The sequence below is a fragment of the Leucoraja erinacea genome, chromosome 31 (assembly GCF_028641065.1).
Source record: "Leucoraja erinacea ecotype New England chromosome 31, Leri_hhj_1, whole genome shotgun sequence".
In the NCBI taxonomy this organism is placed as follows: Eukaryota; Metazoa; Chordata; class Chondrichthyes; order Rajiformes; family Rajidae; genus Leucoraja; species Leucoraja erinaceus.
Window position 1 is genome coordinate 11,926,774 of NC_073407.1, and position 27,283 is coordinate 11,954,056.

The window sequence follows — 27,283 nt, forward strand, 5'->3', positions numbered from 1 at the left end:
ACTACTCTGGGGGAAAAGACTAAACGTGGGAATGCTCAGCATGCCAGGTAGTATTTAAAGAGAGAACCGGGTTAGCATTTCAATTGGTGACTCCTAGACATGGTACAATGAATAGTTGATACTAATATAGTTGATTTAACTAACATGAAACCAAATTTTCCATTTTTATTGTCATTTTAAGTGGTCCTGTTGTAAAATGTGACTGGAATGAAAATATTTCCCATAATAATGCTTAAATAATTTATTTAATAAATATGGAAATAAGAATTTCTTTACAAAAGTAATAACACAAAACATTTTCTTGTTGCTATGAATTTGTGTTGCCATTACTAGAACACTTTCTTGCGTTTTTCTATTGATGTTGATGTTTTCAGGGAAAATGTTAATACTACTTGGGCATAACTTCTGAGTCGACAATATAAACTTTTTAAATGTACACACACACACACACACACACACACACACACACACACACACACACACACACACACACACACACACACTGGCTGGGATGTGTTATGTGGCATTAGTGCAAATGGTCTTTCAGGTGTATCGTATGTCTGTGCCTCGTATGTGTGAGTGAGATAGTTTTTGTATTCATCAAGAAAAACAAAGAGAATGATCGATAATGAAATAATTTTGGTTTCGATGTCCTGTGTCAACAGCGGGGTATCTGAGATCAGCATGCAATGTAATTCAATCCAGGTACTAGTGAATCTTAAATCTAATGAATGTTCAAGTAGGGCCTTCAAATACATAAGACATTTAGTTTATCCCTCTGGGCTGGATTTAAACCTAATTAATTTATGTGAGCAAAGAGTTTACTTCACTGTCTTGCATTGTTCTAATTGTTTAACTAATATGCTTTGTGTCGATAGTTTCATGATATCACAAGGGGCATTCATGTCTGTCACAAAATGTCAGTTTCTGCAATTTTACAAAAATCATTGTTGTATTAGCTTGTGCTAAAGATGAGTTGCAATGCATTTTGATATGAATGAAGGGGTCTCATTGGAGATATTTGAGCAAATAATTTAGTTTCCTGAAAGAAACAAGCTTGACCATTAAGTTGGAAATATATAAAATTGCAATTTGATCTAATAATTATGCTGTCATTATCATAATCCTGTTCTAAATTGTAATAAAATTGCATTTGTCGAAAATGAGATTAAAAGTGGACCCTCTGTGAATGGTGGAGACTTCAATCCAATAACATGCATTTGGATAATTTCCAGTCACTAAATCATTCTGATAACTGAAAAATGCAACTACACAGGTAATTTTCTGGGAAAATACCTTTTGTCAGTGCCAACAAGTGGCATGGTGGCTGCTGCCTCATATCTCCAGTGATCTGGCCTCAATCCTGACCTCGGTTTCTGTCAGTATGGGAGTTCTGTCACTTTCTCCCTTGGACTCCATTATTTCCTACTGGTGCTCTGATTTTCTTCCATATCCCAAAGACATGTGGGTCGTCTTCTTCTTGCGTATGGCGTGCACAGCCTAAAGTTGTAGGAAAACTTGTTCTATTTGATCTTATTTGATTGTGCACGCCGGGTTGATTGCATCCGTCAAAACAGTGAAGGTTGCAATCTTCCACCCCGACATGTGGGTTGTTAAATTAATTGACCTCTGTAAATTGCCTCTATTGTGTAATTGAATGGTAGAATCTAGGGGCTTTGATGAGAATGTTGGAGAATAACATGGGATTAGTATAAGATGGATGCTTGCTGTCTGGCTCAGATTTGGCAGAAGACCCTGATTCTGTTGGAATAACTTTGACTTGTAAGATCAGTTGGTTCCATATCATTGAGCTCCAGTGCATTCATTGTGTGCTCTGCTACCAAACTTACTAAAAATCGAATTTGGCATGACAGAATTGCTGCATCTTGCTGGTCACAATACCATAGCCACATTGACAATTTCTCAGAATAAAATTGACCAGCTGATTTAATTGATAACTGTTTTGAAACATTGTCTTGAAAGCTTGTGTCTGCTTCACTGGAGTTTGATGCCTTTCCTATATTGATGCCTTTCCTATATTGCACAACTCTGTAGCTTGGAGACAAATGCACTTTGAAACAGCTCTGTGATTATAATTGAAATCACAAGTGCCTGTCTGATAATTGAAGTTATTAATTGATGGGGGATATCATGATGAAATCAAAATGATGTGGCATAGGGGAATTTTGCCCAATCTTCTTTAGTAGTCAGTACATCACCCTAAAGGATAAAGGAGGGAATTTGTGCTAGGTGCCAGAGTATGTAGGCAAGGCACTAAACAAGGACTTTGTGTCTGCATTCACCAATGAGAATGACATGGAGAACAGTGAGATAAGTGGAGAATACTATTATGCAAGGGCAGTTTGAGATTAAGAATGAGGTGGTGTTGTGGACATTTGAAGGGCCATAAGGTGAAAAAAATCACCAATGCCTGATGGGATCTATCTTGGGTTATTAAGAGAAGAGAGGTTTTGCCTTGATGAAGATCTTCATCTTCTCTAGCCACTGTCATGGTCCCAGAGGATTGGAGAGTTGCTAATGTTGTTCCTTTGTTTAAGAAGGAAAGTACAATCCAGGGAATGATAGGCTGGTGAGCCTCATGTCAGTGGTAGGAAAGCTTTTTGAGACGATTCTTCAGAATAGGATTTGGAAGAGAATGGACTAATTAGGGCGAGTCATGGCTTTGTATGTGACAGGGCATATCTAACTAAGGTGATCAAATTTTTTGAAGAGATGACGAAAGTGATTGATGAGGGTAGGGTGATGGATGTTGTCTACATGGATTTTAGTAAGGCATTTGATACCCTCATGGTAGCCTGATCCAAAAGGTTAATATACACAGGATTAACAATGACTTAGTTCTATTGATTCAAAAGTGGTATACTGATAAAAGACAGAGGGTTGTGATGGAAGGTTGGAGGTCCAGAAATATATAAATTACTTCGATGTAAATATAGGTGGGTTATTGCAGACAACACAGATTACTGGAGTTTTGGACTGTGAGGAAGGCAGTCAAGGTATACAACAGGATATCGATCAGCTACAGAAATGGCAGATGGACTTTAATCTGAGCAAGTGTGAATGTGTTGGGTGGGTGGGGCATGGAGTATAAGAATCATAAAGTCATGATGCAACTTTATAGGACCCTGGTTAGGCAAATTTGAGTATTGCATGCAATTCTGGTTGCCCGTTATAGGAATGGTGTGGAGGCTTTAGAGAGGGTGCAGAAGAGATTTGCCAGAATGACTCTGGATTAGAGGGTATTAGATATAAGGAGAGATTGGAAGGACTTGGATTGTTTTCTATGGAATGCTGAAGGTTGAGGGGAGATCTGATAGAAGTATATCAAATTATGAGTCATAGACTAAGTAGACAATCAGCATCAGCCAGGGTGAAAATATCAAACACTACTGGGCTTTGCTTTCAGGTGAGAGAGGCAAGTTTTAAGGAGATGTGCTGGGCAAGTTTATTTTTACACATAGGGTGATGAGTGCTTGGAGCGAATTGCTGGGGGTGATGATGGAGGCAAATATTTTAGTGGCATTTAGATAGGCACATGGGTATGCAGGGAATTGAGGGATATGGATCATGTGCAGCAGATGAGATTCGTTTATTTTAGCATCATGTTCGGCATAGACATTGTGGGCCAAAGGGCTGTGCTGTACTGTACCTGCCCAAAAACTCCTCAGATTTTCCCTGGGGAATTGGAGGTCTGGAACTTGCTGGTGGAAAATGGAAACTTGCATTTAAAGGATTATCTGCATGAGCATGTGACATTATGCACCCACATAGACTGAATGTTGGAAAGTGTAATCAGTTTGAATAGCTCTTAGGTGGCCTGTGCTGCAGGTTTTAAATTTTGTGATTTCCTGCATAAGCTGTTTAATCAATTCATGTGACAAGTGATGGTTGTGGGTTGAAATAAACGATTAATTCCCTTTGGACGATCAACTTTAAAGAAAGTTAGATTGTTTTACTTGGAAATTGTAAGAAGGTAACAACCATTTCAATCCAATGTACCCATTTTGAATATACTGTTGACACTGGAAATTAGTAATACAAATCGAAAATGGACTTAACATCAGAACTATCTCTCCCAGGCGTTTCTCTCCACAGATTTTGTCTGATCTGCTCAACATTTACATCTTTTTCCACTTCAGATTTCAGTTCCTTTAGTGTTTTCCTTTTTCTTTATTGTTTAATTTACATTGGTATCAGTGCTCTACACTACTTTTAGGATATACAGGTGCACAACCTTTTATCCGAAAGCCTTGGGACCAGACACTTCTCGGATTTCGGAATTTTTCGGATTTCCGAATGGAAGATTTTTAGCGTAGATTAGGTAGGTAGCGCGGGCGGCTTGAAAAGTCTGGAGCGGTTGCCTCCTCCCCGGAGACCAGGGAATCATTGTAAATCATTGCTTAAATGTTAGTCAGTTAGTTTGGAGGGATTTTATGTGGTGGGCGGGGGTGAAGGGGGAAACCTTAATTCTTAGTCCCCTACCTGGTCGGAGAGGCGGGGAGCGGGCAATGCCTTACCGGGTCGCCGTGCAGTAAGCTCCAGAGCGCTGTGGCCGCCGACTCCCAACATCGCGGAGCTGGGGCTGCAGGCGTCCGGCCGCGGGCCGTGGGCCGCGCTGGATTTGGAGCGCCGCGCAGCCAAGGGTAGAGTTGCCGGGGTTGGAGCTACAACCGGCGCCGCCTGCGGCCGGACGCCCGCAGCCCCAGCTCCGCGATGTTGGGAGTCGGCGGCCACAGCGCTCCGGAGCTTACTGCGCGGCGACCCGGTAAGGCATTGCTCGCTCCCCGCCTCTCCGACCAAGTAGGGGACTAAGAATTAAAGTTTCCCCCTTCACCCCCCTTCACATAAAAGCCCTCCAAACTAACTGACTAACATTTAAGCAATGATTTACAGATGTTTAAGTGGCTCCCCGGTCTCCAGGGAGGAGGCAGCCGCTACAGTAGTACAGACCTGGGTTGACCGTGGGTCGTTTCGGGTCAAGTTTGGCGCCAAACGCGAGCTTTGGTGTGCAGACGACATCCTGGAAAAAATGTCCGGTTTTCGGACCTCCGGATAAAAGGTTGTGCACCTGTACTAGACTAAGTGGGACCCGTTGGGTCCCAGCTTCACATGGGAGGGCTGGTCCCCCAACGCAATATTTCACCTCCATCAATTCTGGTGGCCAGTGGGTGGGAGGGGGGGGGCTTTCTGGAGCGCTAGTATGGGTTTTGTGGGCTGAAGGGACTGGTTTCCAGAGGGCTAGTATGGATTCTTGGGCTGGCGGCTCAGTCACCCAAGCCTGGTGTGCTGGCAGTTCACTCACTCACGGCTGGTGGGCTGGCAGTTGACTCACGGCTATTCCTTGAAATTCCATTTTAAGCAGGGTGCAAGGCCGCCAAATTCAAGTGCATTTTCATACCACTTCAAGCAGGGTGCAAGTCCACCAAATTCAAGTGCAGTTTTCTGCCACTTCAAGCAGGATGCAAGGCCACCAAATTAAAGTGCAGTTTCATGCCACTTCAAGCAGGATGCAAGGCCACCAAATTAAAGTGCAGTTTCGTGCCACTTCAAGCAGGGTGCAAGGCCACCAAATTCAAGTGCAGCTTCATGCCACTTCAAGCAGGGTGCAATGCCACCAAATTCAAGTGCAGCTTCGTGCCACTTCATGCAGGGTGCAAGGCCACCAAATTAAAGTGCACTTTCATGCCACTTCAAGCAGAGTGCAAGGTCACCAAATTCAAGTGCAGTTTCATGCTACTTCAAGCAGGGTGCAAGGCCACCAAATTTAAATACAGTTTCATACCATTTCAAGCAGGGTGCAAGGCCACCAAAGACAGAGAGTCGTGATCTCTCCCTCCCCCATCTTGCTACGCCCACTTTTACGGGTTTTATAGTCTTTCTCCCCTCCCCCCTCAGCAGGCAGCAACCAACACTTTTACATTTTCAAACCACATTAAGGACACTCACAGTTTAGTAGACATGTGTTCAGTGTTATTCACAGCTCAGACTGAGAGACATGACCCTCTCGCTTCCCCATCTTGCAGAGACTGACTGAGGCACATCAACACTTCCGGGTTTTATAGTCCCCCCCCCCCCCCCCACTGGAAGGGTCATGGCGTGATTGACAGGAGAGAGAATCTCAACATTTTTTATACATTAATCAGTCTTTTAATTTTCATTGATGGGAAAAATCCTCTTGTCCTGCACAGCAGATGAGATGGCCAAAAATCACAGCCATAAGTGGTAGCGTTTTTTTCTAAAATCAGTATGCAGTGCAAACAGGAAGTGGTCAAGATGAGACTTTTAGTAATATAGATTCAGGGTATTATAGAATATTAGTATACTTTTAGTTTCAATAGACTTCACACTTATCGGAAAACTACTGTTCAGACATAATATTGTTCATTTCAATACCAATAAATTGCTCATACTTACAATCTTTTCCATCATCGCAAGTCTATCACACCCTTAAGGGGCTGTCCCACTGCAGCGACCTAATCCGCGAGTTCAGAAGAGTGTCTTCGACCTTCAAGCTCGAGGGCACTCGCCTGAAAAACCTTGAGCTGGATCGACCGTCAGCGATGAAACCGCGAGCTGGATTGGTCGCACACATGCACACAAGCGCACACACCTGCAATGGCGGGGGCCAGGGAAAGCGGGGGAGCGCTGTCTGAAATTCACACCTGCGATGAAGAGGAAGGTAAAAGACAGCTGCACAGTATACGGTACGTCCTTTGGGGAGCGCGGGGAAGAAGGAATGGAGACACTTTTAAGAAGTCAGACAACGTTTAAAAAAGTTTAGCGGGCATTTAACCTCCCGATCGGTTTTCCTTGGTCCTGAAAACTCCAATGAGCCAATTAAAATGCCCGGTCAGCGAAGGAGATTGCCTACGGTTGCCCTTGACTACCTGTAACTACATAGCGACCCCACTCCACTGCACTACGAGTTAAAAAGAACCATGCCAACCAATTTGTACTGGTGGAAAAATTTTCCACATGCTGAAACATTTTCCATGACCTAGCTGAGGCCGCGATTACGCGGGAACTTCCCTCGAGCATGGAGTAGAGTTCCAGTGACCTCGTAGGACTTCCTAGGACCGTGTCGACCATGCTGCGAGTTTGAGTCGAGGGCAAACTCTTCTAAACTCGCAGATTAGGTCGCCGTAGTGGGACATCCCCTTAAGGTAGCTTTTTATTAGTTAGCTACCACAAATGAGGATATCATAATATTTTTGCATTACTTCAGTTTTAGCAGCTGAAACTTGTCCTATTTCAAAACCTTGTGAGTAAACTGTAGTGCAAGCTTTGAGAGAATCATTTTTGATCAAGCACTAATTATACATTTTCTTGATGGGAGTGAGTTTTGATTCAGTTTATATTTCATACAATGTGCAACAGATTGAGCTGAGGATCATTCTATTTATGATTGTATGTGGAATGGTACATTGCAAACCACAGTGTTAGAAGGCATTAATTTTGTACTTCTACCTTTTTAAAGCCACCAAACAAAGACCCAAAGGAAGAAGGTGTAAATAGTCTAGAATGTGGGAAAAAACCACCACCTCCTTCATCACCATCATCACCATCACCACAACCAACATCACCACAGAAACAGATACTACCTCAGAATCAGAACAATGCAGCCACTAGTAAACCACAGTCAGGTAATAAGAGAAACTGAACTGGAATACAGTAAGTTTTATTCAAATATGCATTCATTGTAGCATTCAAGTAACGCAGATATTATAATTTAACAAAATAATTAACAGTAAATATTTTAAAGCTGTAGTTTTGAGGTAGATATCCTGTAGAATTTTTTTTAAAATCCTGACAATACTACATTAAAATGTTATGCAATGGCAGAAATGTTTTAAATAGATATAGTATCTTATTTTAGCTTATATTTTGATTTAAAACCTAAATACTGAAAATTGATGTGTGTATTCAGAGAGTGCAGAGATTTCCAGTTTAAGTATATGTCTCAATGTATAATTATAATAGAGATAAATGGCACATAAACATGAATGGAAAGCCATACCCATGCAGAGCATACATTTCTTATTAAATATTCAAAATAATTAAAACTTTGACAGTGGCTAGGAAGAAGAAAAGAAAAATGGGAACATATAGCCTGGCTCCTAAGAAGAAGACCAAACTGCTAAAACAGCGCACCGTACTTGAAATGTTTCAGAACATGTCACAGACTGCATCCGACATGCAGGTGGGTCGTGAAAAGTGTAAACCTTCCACACAGAATTTGTTTTCCATTTCCACTTCAGAAAAACATGTTACAGAGTAGTTAAGGATAGGGTTATATTTTCAAATTCTGTCTTTTGCTTTGTTTAGATTTTTTTAATTTGTTGTCCATTTTAGAACAAATTCCAATGTCCAATGAGTGTATTGGTAATGGTTGGGCAAAGTTCCACCAAGATCATCCTTTGTTCTTCTTAAAATGGTTGTGGGGTTCAATTTTGCTTGACAAAACTGCACTCTGCAACTTCACTCAAAACACAGCACCATTTATTTTTGTTAATGTTAATTTGTCTTAAATTGAGGAAGAAGTTGCTTTCAGTATAATGGAAGATCTTGTTAGATCTGAAGAGATTATGTTGCAATTAAAAAAAAACATCTGATTGGTAGGTCTTTAAAAAACATGTTGGTTTTTACAATATACTGTTCACAAATTCAGAGTCAAATTTTTTTCACCCATTCTTAATTATAAATGATTTATGGTATTAGTATTTTTCATATAATTTACTTATGGGGCAAATGCCTCATTTGATTCAAGATGTTCAGATTGTACCACTGAAGGTAAAACTTCAACTTAAGACACATCACCACATAGAAGAGATATTTCCTTAACTTAACCCATCTTTGTATCTTTGAAGCAAATTTGGAATTTCTCAAATTAAAAAAAAAGTAAATATTTGATGCAGTTGTCAGGTCATACCCGTCTGAAGACAGAGGTAATTTTTAGTCCAATAAACACGTTATGCAAGTTATGAGCAAACATGCTTCAGGGGAAGTGATGTAATTGGATAAACTGTAGGAGAATTTTGATGGCAAAGGGGTGATACAGCAAAGTAGGTTTTCTGTCTTTCTGCTGTTTCAGAAGCCTTCCCTTTTATCCTTTCCCTCTCTATAGATGGAAAGCAATTGACAACAGTTACTTTTGCTTTTCTCTGCTGAAGCGACGATCATTTCCAATGACCTGTTTTTATTTGGCTTTACCAACATTTGCAGTATTTTTTGCTTTTTAAAAAATGTTTGTTTTTTATTAAATCCCCAGCATAATTGATACATTATTTCCCATTATTTAATTTGTTTTGAATTTTGCATTACGGAGCATGAGAGGCAGTTCGTAAAATTGTTCCTTTTACCTCTCCCATTCCGTTCCTCTCCCATCTCAATGAGTAAGGACCATTTTCCACAATCATTTCTTAAAATAAAAATATAACATCTATTCATCTCCCTCTTTTATGTAAAACCTGCAGATCTCTCTGAAAGAAGTAATCTAGAATGATGTAAACAAAAAAGAAAAGTATTTTCCCCCCCCCCCACCCCCCCAATGTTTGCTATAATAAGCCAGATTGAATCTGATCAATTTACTCCTGGCCTTCATCTTGATCATCAATGCTATAATATTGTTTTAATTGCAATCCCTGGCTTGGAATCACTTCTAGAATTTGGAATCTTTACAGGTAAAAAATTATTCATTGATCAGACTTGAAATTCTTTCAAAGATTTGTAGTGAGGCATTCGCTGCACCAGAGGGTGCTGTGCTATGTTGGAAGGTTGCATATCAACGTGATTAATTGGATGCTTTTTGAAATAAAATGAAAAGTATATGACAGCTGGAACAAAAATAATATAGTTTTCTTTGAAGCAGGGTGACTAGGTTATCTGAAGTGGAAAACAATGTCTAGAAATCACTGTTGCAATTTTTGGATGTAGTTTAAACTGGTCACTGAATGTATTACCAAAATATGATTTTTAAATGAGATGTGTAACAAGGTGCAAGCTAGTAATGATATTGACTGAAGGCCATGTTCATTCAAGAAAATGAGAAGCAAATGTGATGAATCGGAGTGCTTTAATTGGGTACTTGGGCTTTAAAATGTTTGCTATTGCAGATCAATGCAATGTGTTTGTCTGTTTTTATATATATGAATTGGGGTTGTGATCCATCTTTTTCTTATGTATTAAAGGAACGAAATGACTCCTCCAATGGTGTCAATCAGAATGTAAATGGTGAAAATATTGATCCAACTCAAAGTGTGGAATCTGAGGAAGATGAAGAGGAGGAGGACGAGGAGGAGGAGGAGGAGGAGGAGGAAGAAAAGTACAATATTGCAGACCAACCAGATTCAGAGTTATCCATGGACTTTGGAAGGCTTGATCACATTCGCAAGATGGAGCTTCCAAAGAAAGTGTGTACTTTGTGTGGTTTGCCAGTTAATTTCCACATTTTTAGAGCCTGGTTAAGTCTTGGTTAAGTGAATACTTGACGATTTCTTTGTGCAATATCAAATTTAGAATGTTTGAATTGTGGAACATTTGCAGTTTAGGAATAAGAAATGCTGTTGATTTTTAACTTCTAGGTTTGATGTCCATAATTGAATAACTAACAATCAAAGGCCAGAATAGAAAATTACCTGTAGTGGGTGACACAGCAATCAGAATACTGCATAAAACAAAACAAAACAAAAACACCCTTTAAGTAGTTTTTGACATCAGTCTGAGGAAGGGTTTAGGCCTGAAACGTTGCCTATTTCCTTCGCTCCTTAGATGCTGCCTCACGCGCTGAGTTTCTCCAGCACTTTTGTCTACCTTTGATTTTCCAGCATCTGCAGTTCCTTCTTAAACACCCTTTTAGTAATTCCTGTTTTCTTATTTAGAAATCCATATGCTTATCGGAAGTCCCTTTTACAAATCTTAGTTCCACTAGCATGTTCTACCTTGTGCTAAAATTTGACAAATTAATTTGTGATTTGTGAATGTATTAAATCTGTCCTATTTGTCTGTTTGCTTTCCTTTAAAACCCAAAAATAATGTTATCATTGTTTGTCTGGATTTGTTTTTTTTGGGGGTGGCTTAAAATACTTAAATTTACTGACATAAAATTAAAGGTTCCTATAGAAATTGTATTTCTCTTTGCACAGGCTAACTTCCAGCAAGAAGAATATGATCCTGAAGAGGATCAAGATTCTGATGATCTGGAGGACGATGATGATGACTTTGAATCTGATGTGGTGAGTCATTTGTTCTGGAGGTGTATGCACAATAGATATATGACTTGGAGGATATTTTGTACCTGGGTGTCTTTATCTGGATATCATTTTGAATTATTTGTCACTACCAAGAGATCCTAAAATCTATTCCTATATTTTGTAATTCTCCTTGTCTCTCAGTCTTTTGGGTTTCCAGATGCCTGCGGGATACACATGGGCACCTGTTAGGTGGAACGTTCTCGGAAGTAAGCTTGCTGCATATTCCCAGTTGGGTCAGATAAGAGTATTGCATCATGAAGTGGGTAGGTTGAGTTAGCTTTAAAAATTTACATCTTATCTGACCACATCCCACTAATTTGTGGGAACTAAAATTAGTTGTGATTATGCATCCATTCTGTAAGAACAAATTGGGACATTTGCTGAGTGTGATTTTTGTTCTTAGATTCGAAATGCCCGATAAAATAAAGAACTCAGCGGCAGAAAAAAGATTTTGTTACCTTTCAACCGATGTTTAATTCTCCCTATAACCTGCGTGGGTTTTCACAGAGGTCTTCAATTTCCTCACACACTCCAAAGGTGTACAGGTTTCTACGTTAATTGGCTTGATATAAATGTAAACTTGTCCCTAGTGCGTGTAAGGTAGCGTTAGTGTATGGGGATCGATGGTCGGTGCGGCACGGTGGGCCAAAGGGCCTGTTTCCGCGATGTGTCTATGATCTACACTAAAAAACTAAACTAAATTGAAATGGCTGCACATAGAAGGGTGGATTAGAACTACTTAATTTGTCGCAGTGAATAATTTTAAACCGTATATGTTGACTATTCAGAGTTCAGAATCAAGTTTGAAAAGGAAGTGGAAGAAAAAAGGAAAGAATGACAGCCCATGGATTACACCAACCAGGAAACGGAGACGGAAGAACCGACCAAAAACAAGCAATAAAAAAGGTAATGATAATAAAAAACAAAACACCTTGCTGGAGGAATTCAGTGGCTCAGGCCTCTGTGGAGGTATTGGACCTCCACAGAGATGACATTTCGGGTCGGGACTGATGGGAGTAAAGGGCCTGTCCCACTGTACGAGGTAATTCAAGAGTTCTCCCGAGTTCTCCCCTGATTCGAGCTAGTGTAATGTACGTAGCGGGTACGTAGGGGCTCGTACGAGTAAAAAGTAACAATTTTTTTCATCACGAGTATTTTTTACTCGTGGACATTTTTCACAGTGTTGAAAAAACGTCACAAATTTACTGGATTTCCCGAGTACCTACCGTTATTCATACAAGCCGCGACGTGACATCCACAAGCTCCTACGTACCGTCTACGTACATTACACAAGCTCGAAACGGGGGAGAACTCTTGAATTACCTCGTACAGTAGGACAGGCCCTTAAGGGGTAGAAACCTGGAAAGAGAGATGGGGTGTTACAGAGCCTGGCAATTGATAGATGGATAAAGGCGAAGTGGGAAGGGGTGGGTTTGATTGCCATATGGAAGAAGTAAATGACAAAGGCTAGAGGTGAAAAGGAGACACAAATGGAGCCCATCACACAGACCAGGCTTCCCACTATTGACTCCATCTACATTTCTTGCTGTGTCAGAAAAACATCCAACATAATTAAAGATTTATCTCATCCTGGTTATTCTCCTCCATGCTCCTGTCGAGAAGAAGGTACAGAAGCTTGAAATTGCCAGATTCATGAACAGTAACCCAATTAAAAGGTTCTTGAATGGTCCTTCCATAAACTAGGGTACTGTTTGATCCACCTCTACCCCTTTGAGGATATTGGACTTTGGCTGAGGACCAGGTGCACTACAATGCTGAGAACCAAGTTCTGCACTGATCACCTTCTTCAGTACTCTTCCTATTGTACTTGAGTTCATACTGATTGTATCAATGTATGGTATATCTGATCTTTTAGAATAGCATGCAAGATTAAGTTTTTCACTGTACCTTTGGTACATGTGACAATAATAAATCTAAACCTAACTTTTGAAATAATATCCTCTGAGCATTTTATGAAATGGCTTAATATTTTTCGAAATTTTTGCTGGTTGCATGAGAATTCTGGATGCATTATAATTGGATAACACAGAACTGGACGATATAGAGTGCAGAATATAGTTCTCAGCATCCAGGTGATCAAATATTTAGTGGCTTATAATTCTCACAAAGCAAGGATTCTGTCTGAATTAGCTGACATGTGTGAGCAATTGTTCAGCTACCTTGCTTCAATAATCTTTTCATTGTAGATTTAATTATTTACAGGTGCTGACACAGAGACCCTAACGTTGACAGATAATAATGAGTATACCGAGATCCCCTGTGACGCATTGGATCTGCCTGCAGGCAGTCTATTTTCATCACAATTTACAGGTAAATGTGTTAAGACACATGTAAGAATATTTGTGTACTAGAATTTATTTCTGAATATGCAGCTCAGATGTAAGAATTAATTTAGTGTTGGGTGAAAACATTTGGAACTTCTATTCACCCTGAACTTTGCAGGATCCGTCTGAGCACTTTTGCTAATGTCTTAGTTGAAGTTAAGTTTGCTTAACTAATGTGGCTATTTCACTATTTGTTTCTCAATGCAGGTATTTCCCAAAGCTCTGACTCAGTGGAACTAGATAAGCTCCAGGAGGTGCCTCTTTGTAGCTGTCGGATGGAAACATCAAAAGGCCGAGAAATGGTTAAGCTGGCTACCAATAAGTGTATGGCCACTGAGAATATAGATGAAGAGGTAAGGATCTTGGTAAAGTTTCGTTCGGCAGGTTCCTTGATTAGTGCAGGTGTCCGAGGTTATGAGGAGAAGGCAGGAGAATGGTGTTAGGAGGGAGAGATAGATCAGTCATGATTGAATGGCGGAGTAGACTTGATGGGCCAAATGGCCTAATTCTACTCGTATTCCGAATGGCCTTAAGTGGTTTAAATTAGCAGATAGATTATTATGAGTGTATTGCATGACTAATGATGGTAGATAAATTATCTTCAGTAAAATTACAATGAAAATGAACAATTAAAAAAAATTAAAGTATGTTAAGTGTTCTCTTCTGAGTACAACAATTAGGATGGTATATTTTAGCTTTTAAAAAATACTGAATTAAGACAACTTGTTTGTTCATTTGTTTTTAGTCAAATTTTGCGGAGATGGGTCTGGGATTTAGTTTTGACAGGAGGAAATGTGTGTGATACATTTTGCTCAATATGGTCATTATTGACATGTGTGAGATAGTGCCATAGATTTAACATTAATATATCTATCTTCTAGAAATATGCAGTTTATGGGCACCCGGTGGCAACTTTAGTTCAGCTTAAAGAAATTCTGAATGATCTAGTGAAATATGTTACTTGAAAATAAATGTGTTTCTTCTGTAGACTTGCACACTTGGAAGACACAGTTCTATTGACATTTTTAAAACATCATTTAACTCGGCATAAAAACAAGATGAATCTTTTGTATACACAAGGCCACAATTAACACCTATACTTAAAACCATTTTCATTTGAAAATGGCTTGCTAAATGTTCCCTGCATTGGGTACTACTTATAAATAATAAGGTGAACAATGCACAGAGCAAATGGAGACACTCAGAGTTTACCCGATTATATACCTGTATTTAGCTCACCCCAAAGACTCAATTTAAATGATTGAGATATGAAATAAATGTTGTGTCATTCTCTGTCCAGAGAGTTGATGACAAAAGATCTTTGGGGGCTTTTAAAGAAGATACATTTTTACTCCACCCTTTAATTTGAATTCACAAACACCTACCATAAAACTTAGAATTTGAGCTTATGAGCGTTACATTTTTGAGCTCATATACAAATTCCTCAAATGGTGTCATTGTGATGGTTAGCTGAGGTAAATATTGGCCAGGAGATTGTGGAGCTGGATGGTGATTAGGACGGCAGTGTGCTGCGGCTGGTAGAGCCGCTGTTACAGAGAGCAGGGTTCAGTGCAGAGTAGAATTGACATGCTCTCCTTCTGACCATGGGAATTTCCTCTACGGGCTCTGGTTTCAACCCACATCCGAAATACTTGTTGGTTGGCTAATTGGCCGCTGTAAATTGTTCCTACTGTGAGTGGTCAAATGTGGGAATAGTTGATGGGAACATGGGAAAGATAAGAATGGGATTAGTATAAATGGGTGTATGAAGGTTGGCTCGGATTGTGGTGGGCCGAAGGGCCTGGATACATGCTGTATCTTTGGGCAACGCTAAAGCTCTTATTCAGAATAATGCCTTGATCTTTTACTCCTGCCTAACAAGGCAGAAGGTGCCTTGGTCAAATGTTTCACCTGAAAGTTGGCACCTCTCATAATACCCAATCTCTGTTTATTTGCATGTAATGCAATGCTGCAGGTTCATTGGTAATCAATTTAAAGTTCACTTTGCAAATCAACATCTGACTGAATAAATGTTTCTTCCAGTTAAATAGCTGCATTAACACAGTCATCAAGCAAGAAATGATGCGACCTTCCAACAAGGTGCAGTTAATGGTATTATGTGAAGACCATAGATCCCGAATGGTGAAACATCAGTGTTGCCCGGGATGTGGATATTTTTGCACAGCTGTGAGTATAAGAAGCCTCAAAGCAGATAGGTACAGATGGCATGACAAAAACACGCCTGATTTTGTTTTGTATATGGCTTTAAAACCAAAAAATATGTTTTTATTATTGGATTTGCAGAATTAACTTGTGGGTGGAACAGCTTGTTTTTTTTTTCAAGTGGTGAGCTAATTTTTTTTCAGTGGTGAGCTAATTTTAAAGCCATACAATAAATAACCTGAATGCTTGGAATCATTTGGCTGAAAGTATATGTTTTGTTTATTTTCAAATTACTGAAAGAGTTCTTTGGAAAAATTGTGATGTTAAAATTTGCTCCTTGTTTCATTTCCTCAGGCCAGCACTATATATACATGTCAATTTAGTAAGATGGGAGCTCGATTGTATGCAGTTGAGTGTTTGTAACCGGGGGATGATTTGCAGCCTGGGTCCTGTTTCTTTGTGACATAGAGGAGTCAATAAGCAGCTTAGACACTTTATGCATGTGGGAAATTTGTATTGCCCACCAGATGGCATATGAGAGTTCAAACTAAATGGCTGCCTTGATCACTTGGTAGAAGTGAAAGAGATCCTTGGACTTAACTTGCTGTTTAGTTGACAGATCCTTTTACGCATTGCATTTATTCTGGGATGATGTGCTCCATTTTTGGGAGGAATTTACTTTCTTCACAAATAGAGGAACACATTCTTTCAAACGTGAGGGTGTGCTACTTGGATGTACTAAAAGTAACTAGAGTTATTGTTGAAGAATGAGATCGTGGTCACAATTTTGATAAATTTTGCTCATGAATGAATGAATCTCTTTATTGTCATTGCACATGGTACAACAAAATTTAAAAGTCAATCCCACGGTGCGATTCACAAGAGCAATTTTAAATATATAAGAAAAGGTAAAAATATATACATATTAAAAAAAATTACAGATAAATAACAATAGCATTATTTGCATTTTAACTGAAAATGGATTTGACATTAGGTTGCATTCTCAGCTGTAGTAAGAAGGCAATCCTGCATGTGTAATGGTCTGGTGAATTCCTTTATTGATACTCCTGTGATGGTTCACTTGTTTTTGCTACTCCTGTCTCTAATTTAAGGAGCACAGGAATTATTTCAAATGGGGCAATTTGCTAGTAATTCAGCAGAATCGTAAAACTTACTTTAAATGGCATTGAATTACTTAAATTAGAATTGAATTGGAAAAAGAATTCCTGTCAATAATTTTCTGTTTCAATGAGGGTTAGTTGGGTACATATATATCTTTTCTGAATGAGAAACTATGAGTATTTGGAATAGATGGGTAGTACCATTATTAACTTTATTTATATAAGAGCTTGGGAAGATGCTGGCAGCAGCCTCCCCACTGATTTATCACGATTGGAGATTAAAAATAACACAACATTTATGCTTAATTTCTTAGTCTTTTAGAAAAGGCACGTATTAAATTAACATGCTTTTTCCAGGGTACGTTCATGGAATGCCAGCCGGATAGTAGCATTTCGCACCGTTTTCACAAGAAGTGTGCATCACATATGAATGGGCTATCTTACTGCCCACATTGTGGTGAGGATACTGCTCAAGCAAAAGAAGTTACAATCGCTAAAGCAGACACTACCTCTATGGTACCTCTTCCAACACAGGAAAACATTGTTGCTGTGAATGGAAAAGCAGACACTACATCAGCAAGGTGAGCCATCTTTAGTAGTTTGAGAACATTCTTGTTGAGAATAATTGTCAGCAATTGTTTATTTCCATGCATGGCCGATTATGAACATCATGTAGTTTAAAAAAATGTCACTCAATCTAAACTTTAGAGTAGAATCTTGATTTAAAAGACTTGATAACATTCAAGATATGATTTTGGTCTTCACTTGGTTAAATTCAGCTCAGTATTTTTGTTAGGAGAGAGAGACAGAGACAGAGAGAGAAAAACTAATCAGGTGGAATATAAGGTGATTTTTCTGAAATTTAAGAAAATTATGTCATTAAATGGATTGTGAACCTCTTGAATTGTTAGTAAAATCAGTCTGATTTAACTATTATCCTTTCAGTAAGGAGACATGCCATTATTGCTTTGTCTTGCTGGCCTATGTAACCTCGTCCTTGGCCATGGGATTTCCTCAGATTTCCCTTTTGAAATTGCCTGGCAAGCCCTTCCAGAATATCAGGGGCGGGCCATAAATGCTGACCAAGCCGGTGATGTCCATATCTAATCAAAGAACAATTCAAATAAACTAAATATTTGAAGAAAGAACTTGTAAATTATTATTCCGACCCAAAATGACTGCAAATGCTGGAGAAATAGAATAAAATAAAAGTAAACAATATACATATATAATGTTACAGGTGAATGACTGTTCAGCTTTTATTGCAGGATTCTAGCACCTGCAGTATTTTGCCTTGAATAATAATTTCCAAGTGTATCATTGATTAAAAATCCTTTTCAGTTAAAATTTACATGTTAATCATAGATATGCTTAAATATATTACAATTATTTCAACTGCTGTCCGTTTATTTGCCAATAGATTTGATATGAATGGTATCTTTTTATAGGAGTCTTTTATCTGAGAAACTGACTGTCTCTCAAGACCAGAAGCATTGAAATTCAGCTAGGATAAAACTACTGTTTTATTATCATTGTTTAATGATCTTTGGAGATAAATGATTTGGTATAATTTAATTTTAGCAATGAATTTTCGTTTTATGTGCTTTTATTTTGTCCCTGAGATGTTCTGAATGTGAATTTGCTATTATTTTGTCTTTGAATTCATACATTTCTCTCAGTAATTCGTTTTAATAATTTAAAACTTGCTGCAGCTTACTTGGATTGTTAATTGAAGTTTGAATGATGGCCTGCTGTTTCACTTCACATGTTGATTTTTCTGTAACCATGTTACTGTTTGGAAACAGAGGGGCTGAAATCAAAATGGTAAATGCGTAAAAATTCCAGAATTTTATTTGTAAATAATATTTTCCTAAATGTAATGACTTTTACATGTTAAGTTGATATCATCTACTTAATATGAAGTGCTTCAGAACTTATAGTCTGGTCATTTGTAAATGGTGGTTCCCATAAAGATTTTATTTGTAATTGCCAGTGTAGCCAGTTCTATCGTTAGTGTGGTACAGTATATAATATAAAATTTTATAAAATTAATATCAATTTTAACCTTTTACAGCAATGCTCGGATGAGAATGTCATTGGAAAATAAGCCTGAAAACACTATGTCCAAGGTGGCTGATAGTTCGGATATCTATGGCCCCTCCACTACTTTGAATTCAGGAGCAAACATACCAGTTGCAAATCTGCAAGCTGGGCCAGGGAAAGAGACAATGGAAAGTATTCTTATTGCTCTCGATACTGAGAGGTAAGCATTTGAAAGGGGTGGGTTATGCTAGAACAGAAATTAAAAGCATGTCAATGTTAAAGAAACTAATTACTGACTTGTTATTAAAGAAATAGAGACTCTAAAATGTTTTAAGTGAAGTAAATATTCATTGACTTTTGAAGATTTGCTTTGAGATTATGCAGATAGAGCTGTGGCATTGACATTCTGTAACCCTGTGTCTGTAGGTGCACAGAGGTAACACTAGGTATTCAATTCCTGAGCAATGTGAGGAACTGGGATGTCCATCATAAGCCTCTGAATGCACTCTGGGAATTTGCAATTTGAGAATCAGAGAATTCCTTGCACAACTCAATTTATAGCATGCTGTGCCTTTCTTTTCTCAGCAAGATGGATTAACATTCAGGGTCAAAGATCTTTGTTTATTTTCCACAGATGGAGCCCTTTACACCAGCAAGTGGATAGGATAGTAAAGAGGGCACATTGCCAGGGGCATTGAGTGCAAGAGTCAAGAAGTCGTGATGCAGGTCTTTAGAACTTTGGTTAGGCCACATTTGGAATATATTGCATGCAGTCCTGGCCGACCCCATTACAGGAAAGATGTGGAAGGTTTGGAGAGGGTGCAGAGGCGGTTTACCAGAATGCTGCCTGAATTAGAGGGTTTCAGCACCAGAAAGAGGTTGGATGGACTTGGATTATTTTCTCCGGAATGTCGGAAGTTGAGGGGAGACTTGATATAAATGTAAGAATTTATGGGAGGCATAGATTGGGTAGATCAGAACCAATAAAGTGAGAGAGGGAAATTTTAATGGAGATATATGCGATGCAAGTGTTTTTAACCAGAGGGTGATGGGGGGGCCTGGAAAGCATTGCCGGGGGTGGTGTTGGAGCTAGATACAATATTGGTGTTCAAGAAGCTTCTGGATAGGTACAAGGAAATGCAGAGAATAGAAAGATGTGGATCATGTACAGGCAGATGAAATCAGTTTAACGAGGCATCATGTTCGGCACAATCATTGTGGGCTGAAGGGCCCATTTCTGTGCTGTACTGTTCTATGTTCAAAGTTAAAATATGAGCAAATAGTAAAATATCAGTTTTTCTTTGACAAAGCATTCTTTCTTTAATCTGGAGAGCACTGCTTGAACTGGAACATGCTGCCTCTGAAGGTGGTGGAGGTTTCAATATTTAGCATCTTGCCAAGCACTTGAATTCCCAAGGCATCGCAGGCTAGGGATGAAGTCTTATTAAATAGGATTAGTATATATCGGGTTGGCAACCTACGGCCCCCGGGCCGAATGCGGCTCTTAACCCGAATTCATCCGGCCCGCAGGCGTAATTTTTTTCCCGTATTCTTCCGGCCTGCAGACTTCCGTCATCTCCGGTACCTCCTGAGGCCGCGGCACCCAGGAGCGGTGACGCAAGGAGGCCCGTGCTGTCAGCCGTAATGGCGGAGCGGCCGAGCCCTGAGCACGGCCGAGCACTGGCTGTACCGTATCCTGCGCAAAGCCGCCGGCACGGCCGCGTACCTTCTGTAAACACGTGATTTGATGCCTGACATCCGGGTGCGGGATCCATGTGTACACGTGATAGATGTGGCCCGCCATCTGTTCACAGACATGCGTCCTGGCCCCTATGCAGAACAAGGTTCCCGACCCCTGGTATAGATACTCGATTAATAGAGCTTTTGAATTTGTATGGCTCAATGATTCTTAGATTCAAATTCTTTGGTTCAAACAGACCCAAGAAGTTACGGTTTCATCCAAAGCAGTTATATATCTCTGCAAAGCAGGGGGAGATGCAGAAAGTTCTTCTAATGCTGGGTAAGTTTTCCTATGCACTTAAATGTAGAATGTACAGCAAAACACCTATAACGGATGGGAGGATCTTGTACCAATGATGACATGATGGAGAGGGTTTGAGGAATAAATAACTAAAGCTGTTTTCCAATATAGTTGTCACACAATACTGTTTTAATCTGTTTTTGAATTGAAAAGTTTCAAACATAAAACGCTGAGATGCAAATTTTGAAGGTGTAAATCAGAAAGAATGACTCCAATTCAAATTGGTGAATGCCCTTTTAAAATAATTTGGTTTGTTCATGCCACAAATATAGAATGCTTTAATGGCAATGCAGACTTTGAGGAAGATGCAGAAAGCTTCCAAGAGATAGGGACATGCGAGGTGAATGGGCAAAGACATTGTGGATGGAATGTAAAGTGGAATGTAAAATGAGGCCATTCACTTTGGTATGAAATGTGGAAAGCTGGAGTATTTTTTACCAGTGAGGTTTAAAAGGTATTAGTGAGCCCTGCATGTTCTGGTCTGGTCTAACAAGTCAGCAAAAGTTAACATGCATTTTGCCTTTCAAGCTGTTTGCAGAAACTGTATATTTTTTTTATTGTAAGTGGATTTGAGGACAAAAGCACAGACTTTGCTTGGTTGAGATGGTTAGAAACCAATCACTTTCTCAAAATAGAATTGGGGATTTTGGACCGAATTGCGAAAAAAAATCAAAATCTGTTTACCGAGACAGTGTGAATCTTTGGGATTCATTGGCCCAGGTGTACTGTGAATGCTGAGTAACTAGTACATTCAAGACAGCAGAATGTTCTTATATTAATGGAATGGTGTTAGTACATGTGAGCAGCGCTGAGCTATAGATTAGCCATGATCTCATTGAATATATCAGGCATGAGTTACCAAATGGCCTATTCCTGTTTCGTTATGTTTCGATGAGATGCAAGCAACTCCCAACGATCCTCAGTTGCTTGCAAGAAAAAAGATTGCACCTTAGTCTGAAAATAATACCTTCCTGTAGCTATCCCCCCTTAAATTGTAGGTTCTACCCCAATGAAGGGAACCTTTTCCCAGTTCCTGTCAAACCCTGAGATAATCTACCTGTTTAAAACTTATTTTTCCAAACTTTACAAAACTTGGCTCATCTTTCTCGAATCTCTCATCCAAGGTCAGCTCTGTGTGTCAAGGTCAGCTCTCTTATCTTGGGAATCAATCTTGTGAACCTTATTGCATCAACACTGAATCAAGTATAACCTCGGAGACAGAGACCAAAACTGCACAACATGTCTCTCCTGAGATCTTGATGGAATAAATTGTATGAGAAGTTACTCTTATATTCCATTTGTCCTTCTAAGATCTTGCAGTATCTGCTCTGTATGACATTTAATAGTTTCCCATATTATATACAGAGAAAGATGTTTCTTGTCTCTGTGTAGGTTATTTTTGAGGCCCTGTTTGGAATAGTTTAATATTGCACACCCTTTCTTAAGAACAGGATATTAAAACAGTGGCATGGTTTACAGAAGACAGTCGGAAGGATGATTTTGGACCTGAGTGTATATTTTTGTGTATAAATTGAGGGTCTCCTAAAATATGAAAAGCAAAAAGGTTAGTGTCATCGGAAAAGATTTGTGAAGAATAGTGATTGCAGTGTTTGAAGTACAGAATCACATGGTTTGGCGATATAAGCAAATCATCTAACAGGCACAGTGTAGAACAAGTAGGCATGTTAGATTGGGAGAATTGTGGCAAGCTCCAGCACAAGACAACTTAAAACATCCCTTAATCGTGACTGGGATCCAAAATGTCTAGGATAAATGCGGCTTCAGGCACCTGATGGAATTGATATGTTTGCGGCTTTTGTGACAAGAAAAAGTATTTTATGAAAACTAACATCAGGAATTTTAATCTTTCATCAGCAACAGGTATTTTAGGAGACAAGCAACAGCTGGCACTTGACCATAGTAAAAATTTCAAAGGCACATTACAGAAGTTCTGTATAGGGAAGGGATATTAGGGCTGAAAGTTTTTTTTATTTTCTTCATCTTTCATGTTATATACTATTATTTGATCTACTGGCATGTGTGCAGATAAAGAATTAAAATATAAAACCTCAAATTTTCTCAAAACTTAATGTTTTTCAATCCTTTTTTCTCTAGTTGATGGGATTGATCCTAACTTTAGAGCTGAGCACCAGAATAAGCGGACACCTCTCCATGCAGCTGCTGAGATAGGCCATGTGGAAATTTGTCATATGCTCGTACAGGTTAAAATGCTTTTTTTGTTCATAACTTTTAAAGCTTTTAAATCTACTTTTATTCTATAATAAACAGGAGGGTCTGTGATATAATAGGTCACAATGTTTAACACTTTGAATCAGCATATCTTTAAATCTCAGGATATGTAATTAATTGAAATTACGATATTTGTTACTTTTGAGAAAAATAGTGACGGATCCTCATTTGAATTTACAGTCCGAAATATTGTTACAACTTTCATGTTTTCATTGTTTAATATAAATATTGTTGGTAAATTTTAATTAATTTTTTGAATTAAATGGCTGTCCTTTTGATTAAGGGGAATTAGACTGTTACTTTTACCTGGACTTTCAGATAACTTGATGAAAAACAAAGTGCTGGAGGAACTCGACAGGCCAGGAGGCAGCTGAGGAGGGAAAAGGATTTTAATCACAGGAACATTGTCTGTTCTTTTCCCACCATTGTACAGTCTGACTGGCCGAGTTCGTCCAGCACTTAGTTCTTTCTCAAGATTTCGGCATTTGCAGTTTCCTGTATCCAGATAACTGGGCGGCACGTTGGCGCAGCGGTAGTTGCTGCCTCGCATCGCCTGTGATCCAGGTTTGATCCTGACTACGGGTGCTATCTGTACGGAGTTTGTACATTCTCCCCGTGCCCGCGTGGAATTTCTCCGAGATCTTCGGTTTCCTCCCACACTACAAAGACAATGCAGGTTTGTAGGTTAATTGGCTTGGTATAAGTGTAAATTGTCCCCAGTGTGTGTAGGACGATGTTGGTGTGCGGGGATCACTGGCCGGTGCAGAATCGGTGGGGCCGAAGGGCCCGTTTCCGCGCTGTATCTCTAAACTAAACTAAACGGAGCAGATTGTTTTGCTGAAAAAGTAATTGAATATTATGTATCATAAAGACTGCTGACCTCTTTTGCAGGCTGGTGCTAACCTAGATACCTGTGATGATGATCAGAGAACGCCACTGATGGAAGCAGCTGAGAACAACCAGCTTGACGCAGTAAAATACCTCTTGAAGGCTGGTGCACTGGGAGATCATAAGGTTAGAGTGACATGTAGCAAGTCAACCGTTTGAAGCATCTATTCCCATGTAGATTACATTTTGTTTCTTTCCTCAAGGTGGGAATTTCATCATTGCACTTTTGCCCTGTACTGTAGGATGAAGTGTTAAAAGATAGGATGGAAATCTTTTTTAAGGATGTAAAGGCCACTCGTGAAATTAGTCTGGAAAGCTTTCTTCCACAGTTATGGATGCAGGCTTCCAAATGTACCATCCATAATTGTTTTAAATCTCCATCTGAAAGGCCAGGAGATATTTATTGATGGGGACAGATATATTTATGGTATGATAAGGGGAACCCTTATTGTAGTTGAAGGCATTGTATTTCCTCTTGATGGTTGAAATTGGCACTGGCTGCAAAACAGTGTTTGGCTTCCTAGTAATTCCAAATTTCAGTTCACCTTTTATGAAAAGACATGTTATCTATAAATTATGAGCCTACCTAGTTCTCTGACACAATCTGACACTCAGTTCCCAATATCTAATTCTTCTGGTTTAGTCCTCTCTGTATGCTCACTCTTGATGATACCATTCTGTGTATTTTTTGTCATGGAGTGATTTCAAGTTTTGATTATAATTATATTACCAGCAAGTAATTACATCATTAATCTTCTCTTCAATACAGAGTTGTATCATGTATAAAGTAGTGCAGCTATTTTATGTTTATTCGTGTCTGCAAAAAAAAGAGCAACATTTTAACTCCAAAGCACCTTCTTCTTCTTCCTGCGTATGGCGTGCACAGGCTAAGGTTGTAGGACAACTTGTTCTAATTGATCTTATTTGATTCTGCATGCCGGGTTGATTGCATTCGTTGAAACAGGGCGGACCACGTGAAGGTTTCAATCTTCCCACCCCCCCCCCCCCCTCCATAAAGCACCTCAGAACATGCTATACGAAAAGGAATAATTTCAAAACCTGAGCTTTGTCATTGTGACACAATGCCATTGCTGCATATCAGTGCTTCAGAGTGTTCATAACAGTGCAATGAAACACCATGTCCCTTTGGAATCTAATTGGCATTTTAGCAGATTGTATAGTGGTAATATGCATGTAAAGATTATTGGTGAATCTGCAGGAGACAGAAATCTGTACACTGTGACAATGGGGGAACTATGCTTTGTTTTTTCACGTAATGCCATTACCTCTTGGTATCTTGTATGTAAAAAATTAATATTTGGTTAAGTTTATAAATGACTTTTAAGCTTCAGAATGATATGATTTATGGAGTTCTGTTCTCAATTGGAGAAAACAAAATAGAAAATTATTCCGGTGATCATTTTGTTAACAAAATGTGATAGCTGCATTTACAAATATAATATGATATAAGTAATGACCATACAACTTTTGGAACACCAGAAATGCTGAAAGGTGGGATGGAAAACTCGAACAATATATCAAGGATGGATAAAAAGCTCAGAATGGATTATGTTAGAATTAACATAATTAACACAATAAAATTATGAAATTTAATATTTGTGTGAGCGATACTGCAAAACGTGATTGCATTTTAGACAGCCAGCTTTGCTTTCACACAGTCTTGATACAAGATTGTCAAGATTAAGCCCCAGTTTCAGAATGAATGACTCCCAACATCACTATTTTGTTTGTGCTTTGGACTCGCGTGTATTTAGACTCTCTAAACTAATATTCATTATAACTCTTAGAATAAATTGGAAAATAAATTGATATTGTTAATTTGGATTATATTTAACGCAATATCTGTTAGTAAGAAGCACCTATCCGCTTCACCACATTATTCTTTGACTTTGGAGATTATTTAAATTTTTTCAACATAGAGATTAATTTAAAATCATGATGTATTGAACGACTAGATTCTTGATTGACAGCCTTTGTCAATTGAAGTAAATTGAAGAGTATAAATGTTTTTTGGCTAGAAACATTAAAATTATTTGTAGGCATGTTGAAAATGCCTCATTTTTATTTAATCTTTAATTTAATTGCCTGACAATTAAATTGAATCTGAATCGGATATTTCTTTCAAGCAAAATGTACAAATCATAAAAATAAAGTGTTTGATGTGCTAGTTGTGTGGAGTTTATAGCCTAGAGCTGGTCCTATCTTTCTGGTCATGATTTTGTGTTGGAAAACATTTCTTAAATATGAACATTCTAATTTGATTTGAATTTCAGTAATAATTAACTGCTTCTAGTGATTATTGTGTAACATCTAATAAATATGTCAGATTTATATGGAACTCTGCAATTCAAAGTTTCGCTCCAGAAAGATCTTGATCTCTCCTGATCATATATTAGATCAGAATTAGGACATTGAAACTCCAATCCTATGTATTTTAGTGCAAATCTTTGCTTAACATCAATAATATCGGTTACATTGCTTTTTTTCCATAGGATGTTGAAGGTTCAATTTGCCTTCATCTGGCAGCTAAGAAGGGACATTATGATGTTGTTGCACACCTTCTGTCCACAGGATTAATAGATGTAAACTGTCAGGTGAGTCAAACATCTATCGAAGTTACAAAAGCTAATGTAATATCTTTGACTTAATTATCCACTCTTGAGTGTACCAGGGTTATTAATCTAATTGGGTGCACTTGTGGAGGTTTTGCATATCACCAGCCACTTCAAAACATCATGCCTCTCTCCCACCATTGCTCCAACCTTCAGATGCGTTACCTTTCTGTGCCAAATGTAATAGGGGAACAGGATCTGTCGTCTAATTTGATTTACCTAGACTGACAATTCAGGCTATTTTCCCTGCATCTTGAATGCTTAATTTAACAGTTCAGAGAAGTGGGATAAAACATTAAGAATTTGCTTTAACGTCTCTGATTTTGTGAGTCCATGACAAGTCTAATGAGTTTTCCCATGCAGCAAATTATGTTTTAATTTCTCGGCTGAAGGAGATAAAAATATTATGAATAAGTTATTGATTTCAATCCAGTGACCCCATCCAGGAAATACTGTTGATTAGTGAGTGAATGACAGGTGTAAAAGTCCAGGAAGTTTTTATTTTTGTAAAGTTTAGGTACTAATGTTT

The 27,283-nt window shown here is 38.7% G+C and overlaps 1 protein-coding gene across 5 annotated transcripts in view; it reads left to right on the plus strand.

The window, feature by feature from the left end:
- LOC129711920 (histone-lysine N-methyltransferase EHMT1-like) overlaps positions 1 to 27,283 on the plus strand; it is a 243,372-nt gene that overhangs the window by 190,168 nt on the left and 25,921 nt on the right. For 4 of the 5 annotated variants that reach the window (XM_055659945.1, XM_055659948.1, XM_055659946.1 and 1 more), the window contains 14 exons: positions 7,499 to 7,664; positions 8,094 to 8,221; positions 10,209 to 10,430; positions 11,163 to 11,252; positions 12,059 to 12,176; positions 13,494 to 13,601; positions 13,823 to 13,968; positions 15,659 to 15,802; positions 17,257 to 17,480; positions 18,974 to 19,162; positions 20,880 to 20,962; positions 23,099 to 23,205; positions 24,125 to 24,247; positions 26,635 to 26,736. In XM_055659945.1, the coding sequence (XP_055515920.1) occupies positions 7,499 to 7,664; positions 8,094 to 8,221; positions 10,209 to 10,430; positions 11,163 to 11,252; positions 12,059 to 12,176; positions 13,494 to 13,601; positions 13,823 to 13,968; positions 15,659 to 15,802; positions 17,257 to 17,480; positions 18,974 to 19,162; positions 20,880 to 20,962; positions 23,099 to 23,205; positions 24,125 to 24,247; positions 26,635 to 26,736 (1,950 nt within the window). The remainder of the gene's footprint in view (positions 1 to 7,498; positions 7,665 to 8,093; positions 8,222 to 10,208; positions 10,431 to 11,162; positions 11,253 to 12,058; positions 12,177 to 13,493; positions 13,602 to 13,822; positions 13,969 to 15,658; positions 15,803 to 17,256; positions 17,481 to 18,973; positions 19,163 to 20,879; positions 20,963 to 23,098; positions 23,206 to 24,124; positions 24,248 to 26,634; positions 26,737 to 27,283) is intronic. The other variant, XM_055659949.1, reaches the window with a different exon arrangement.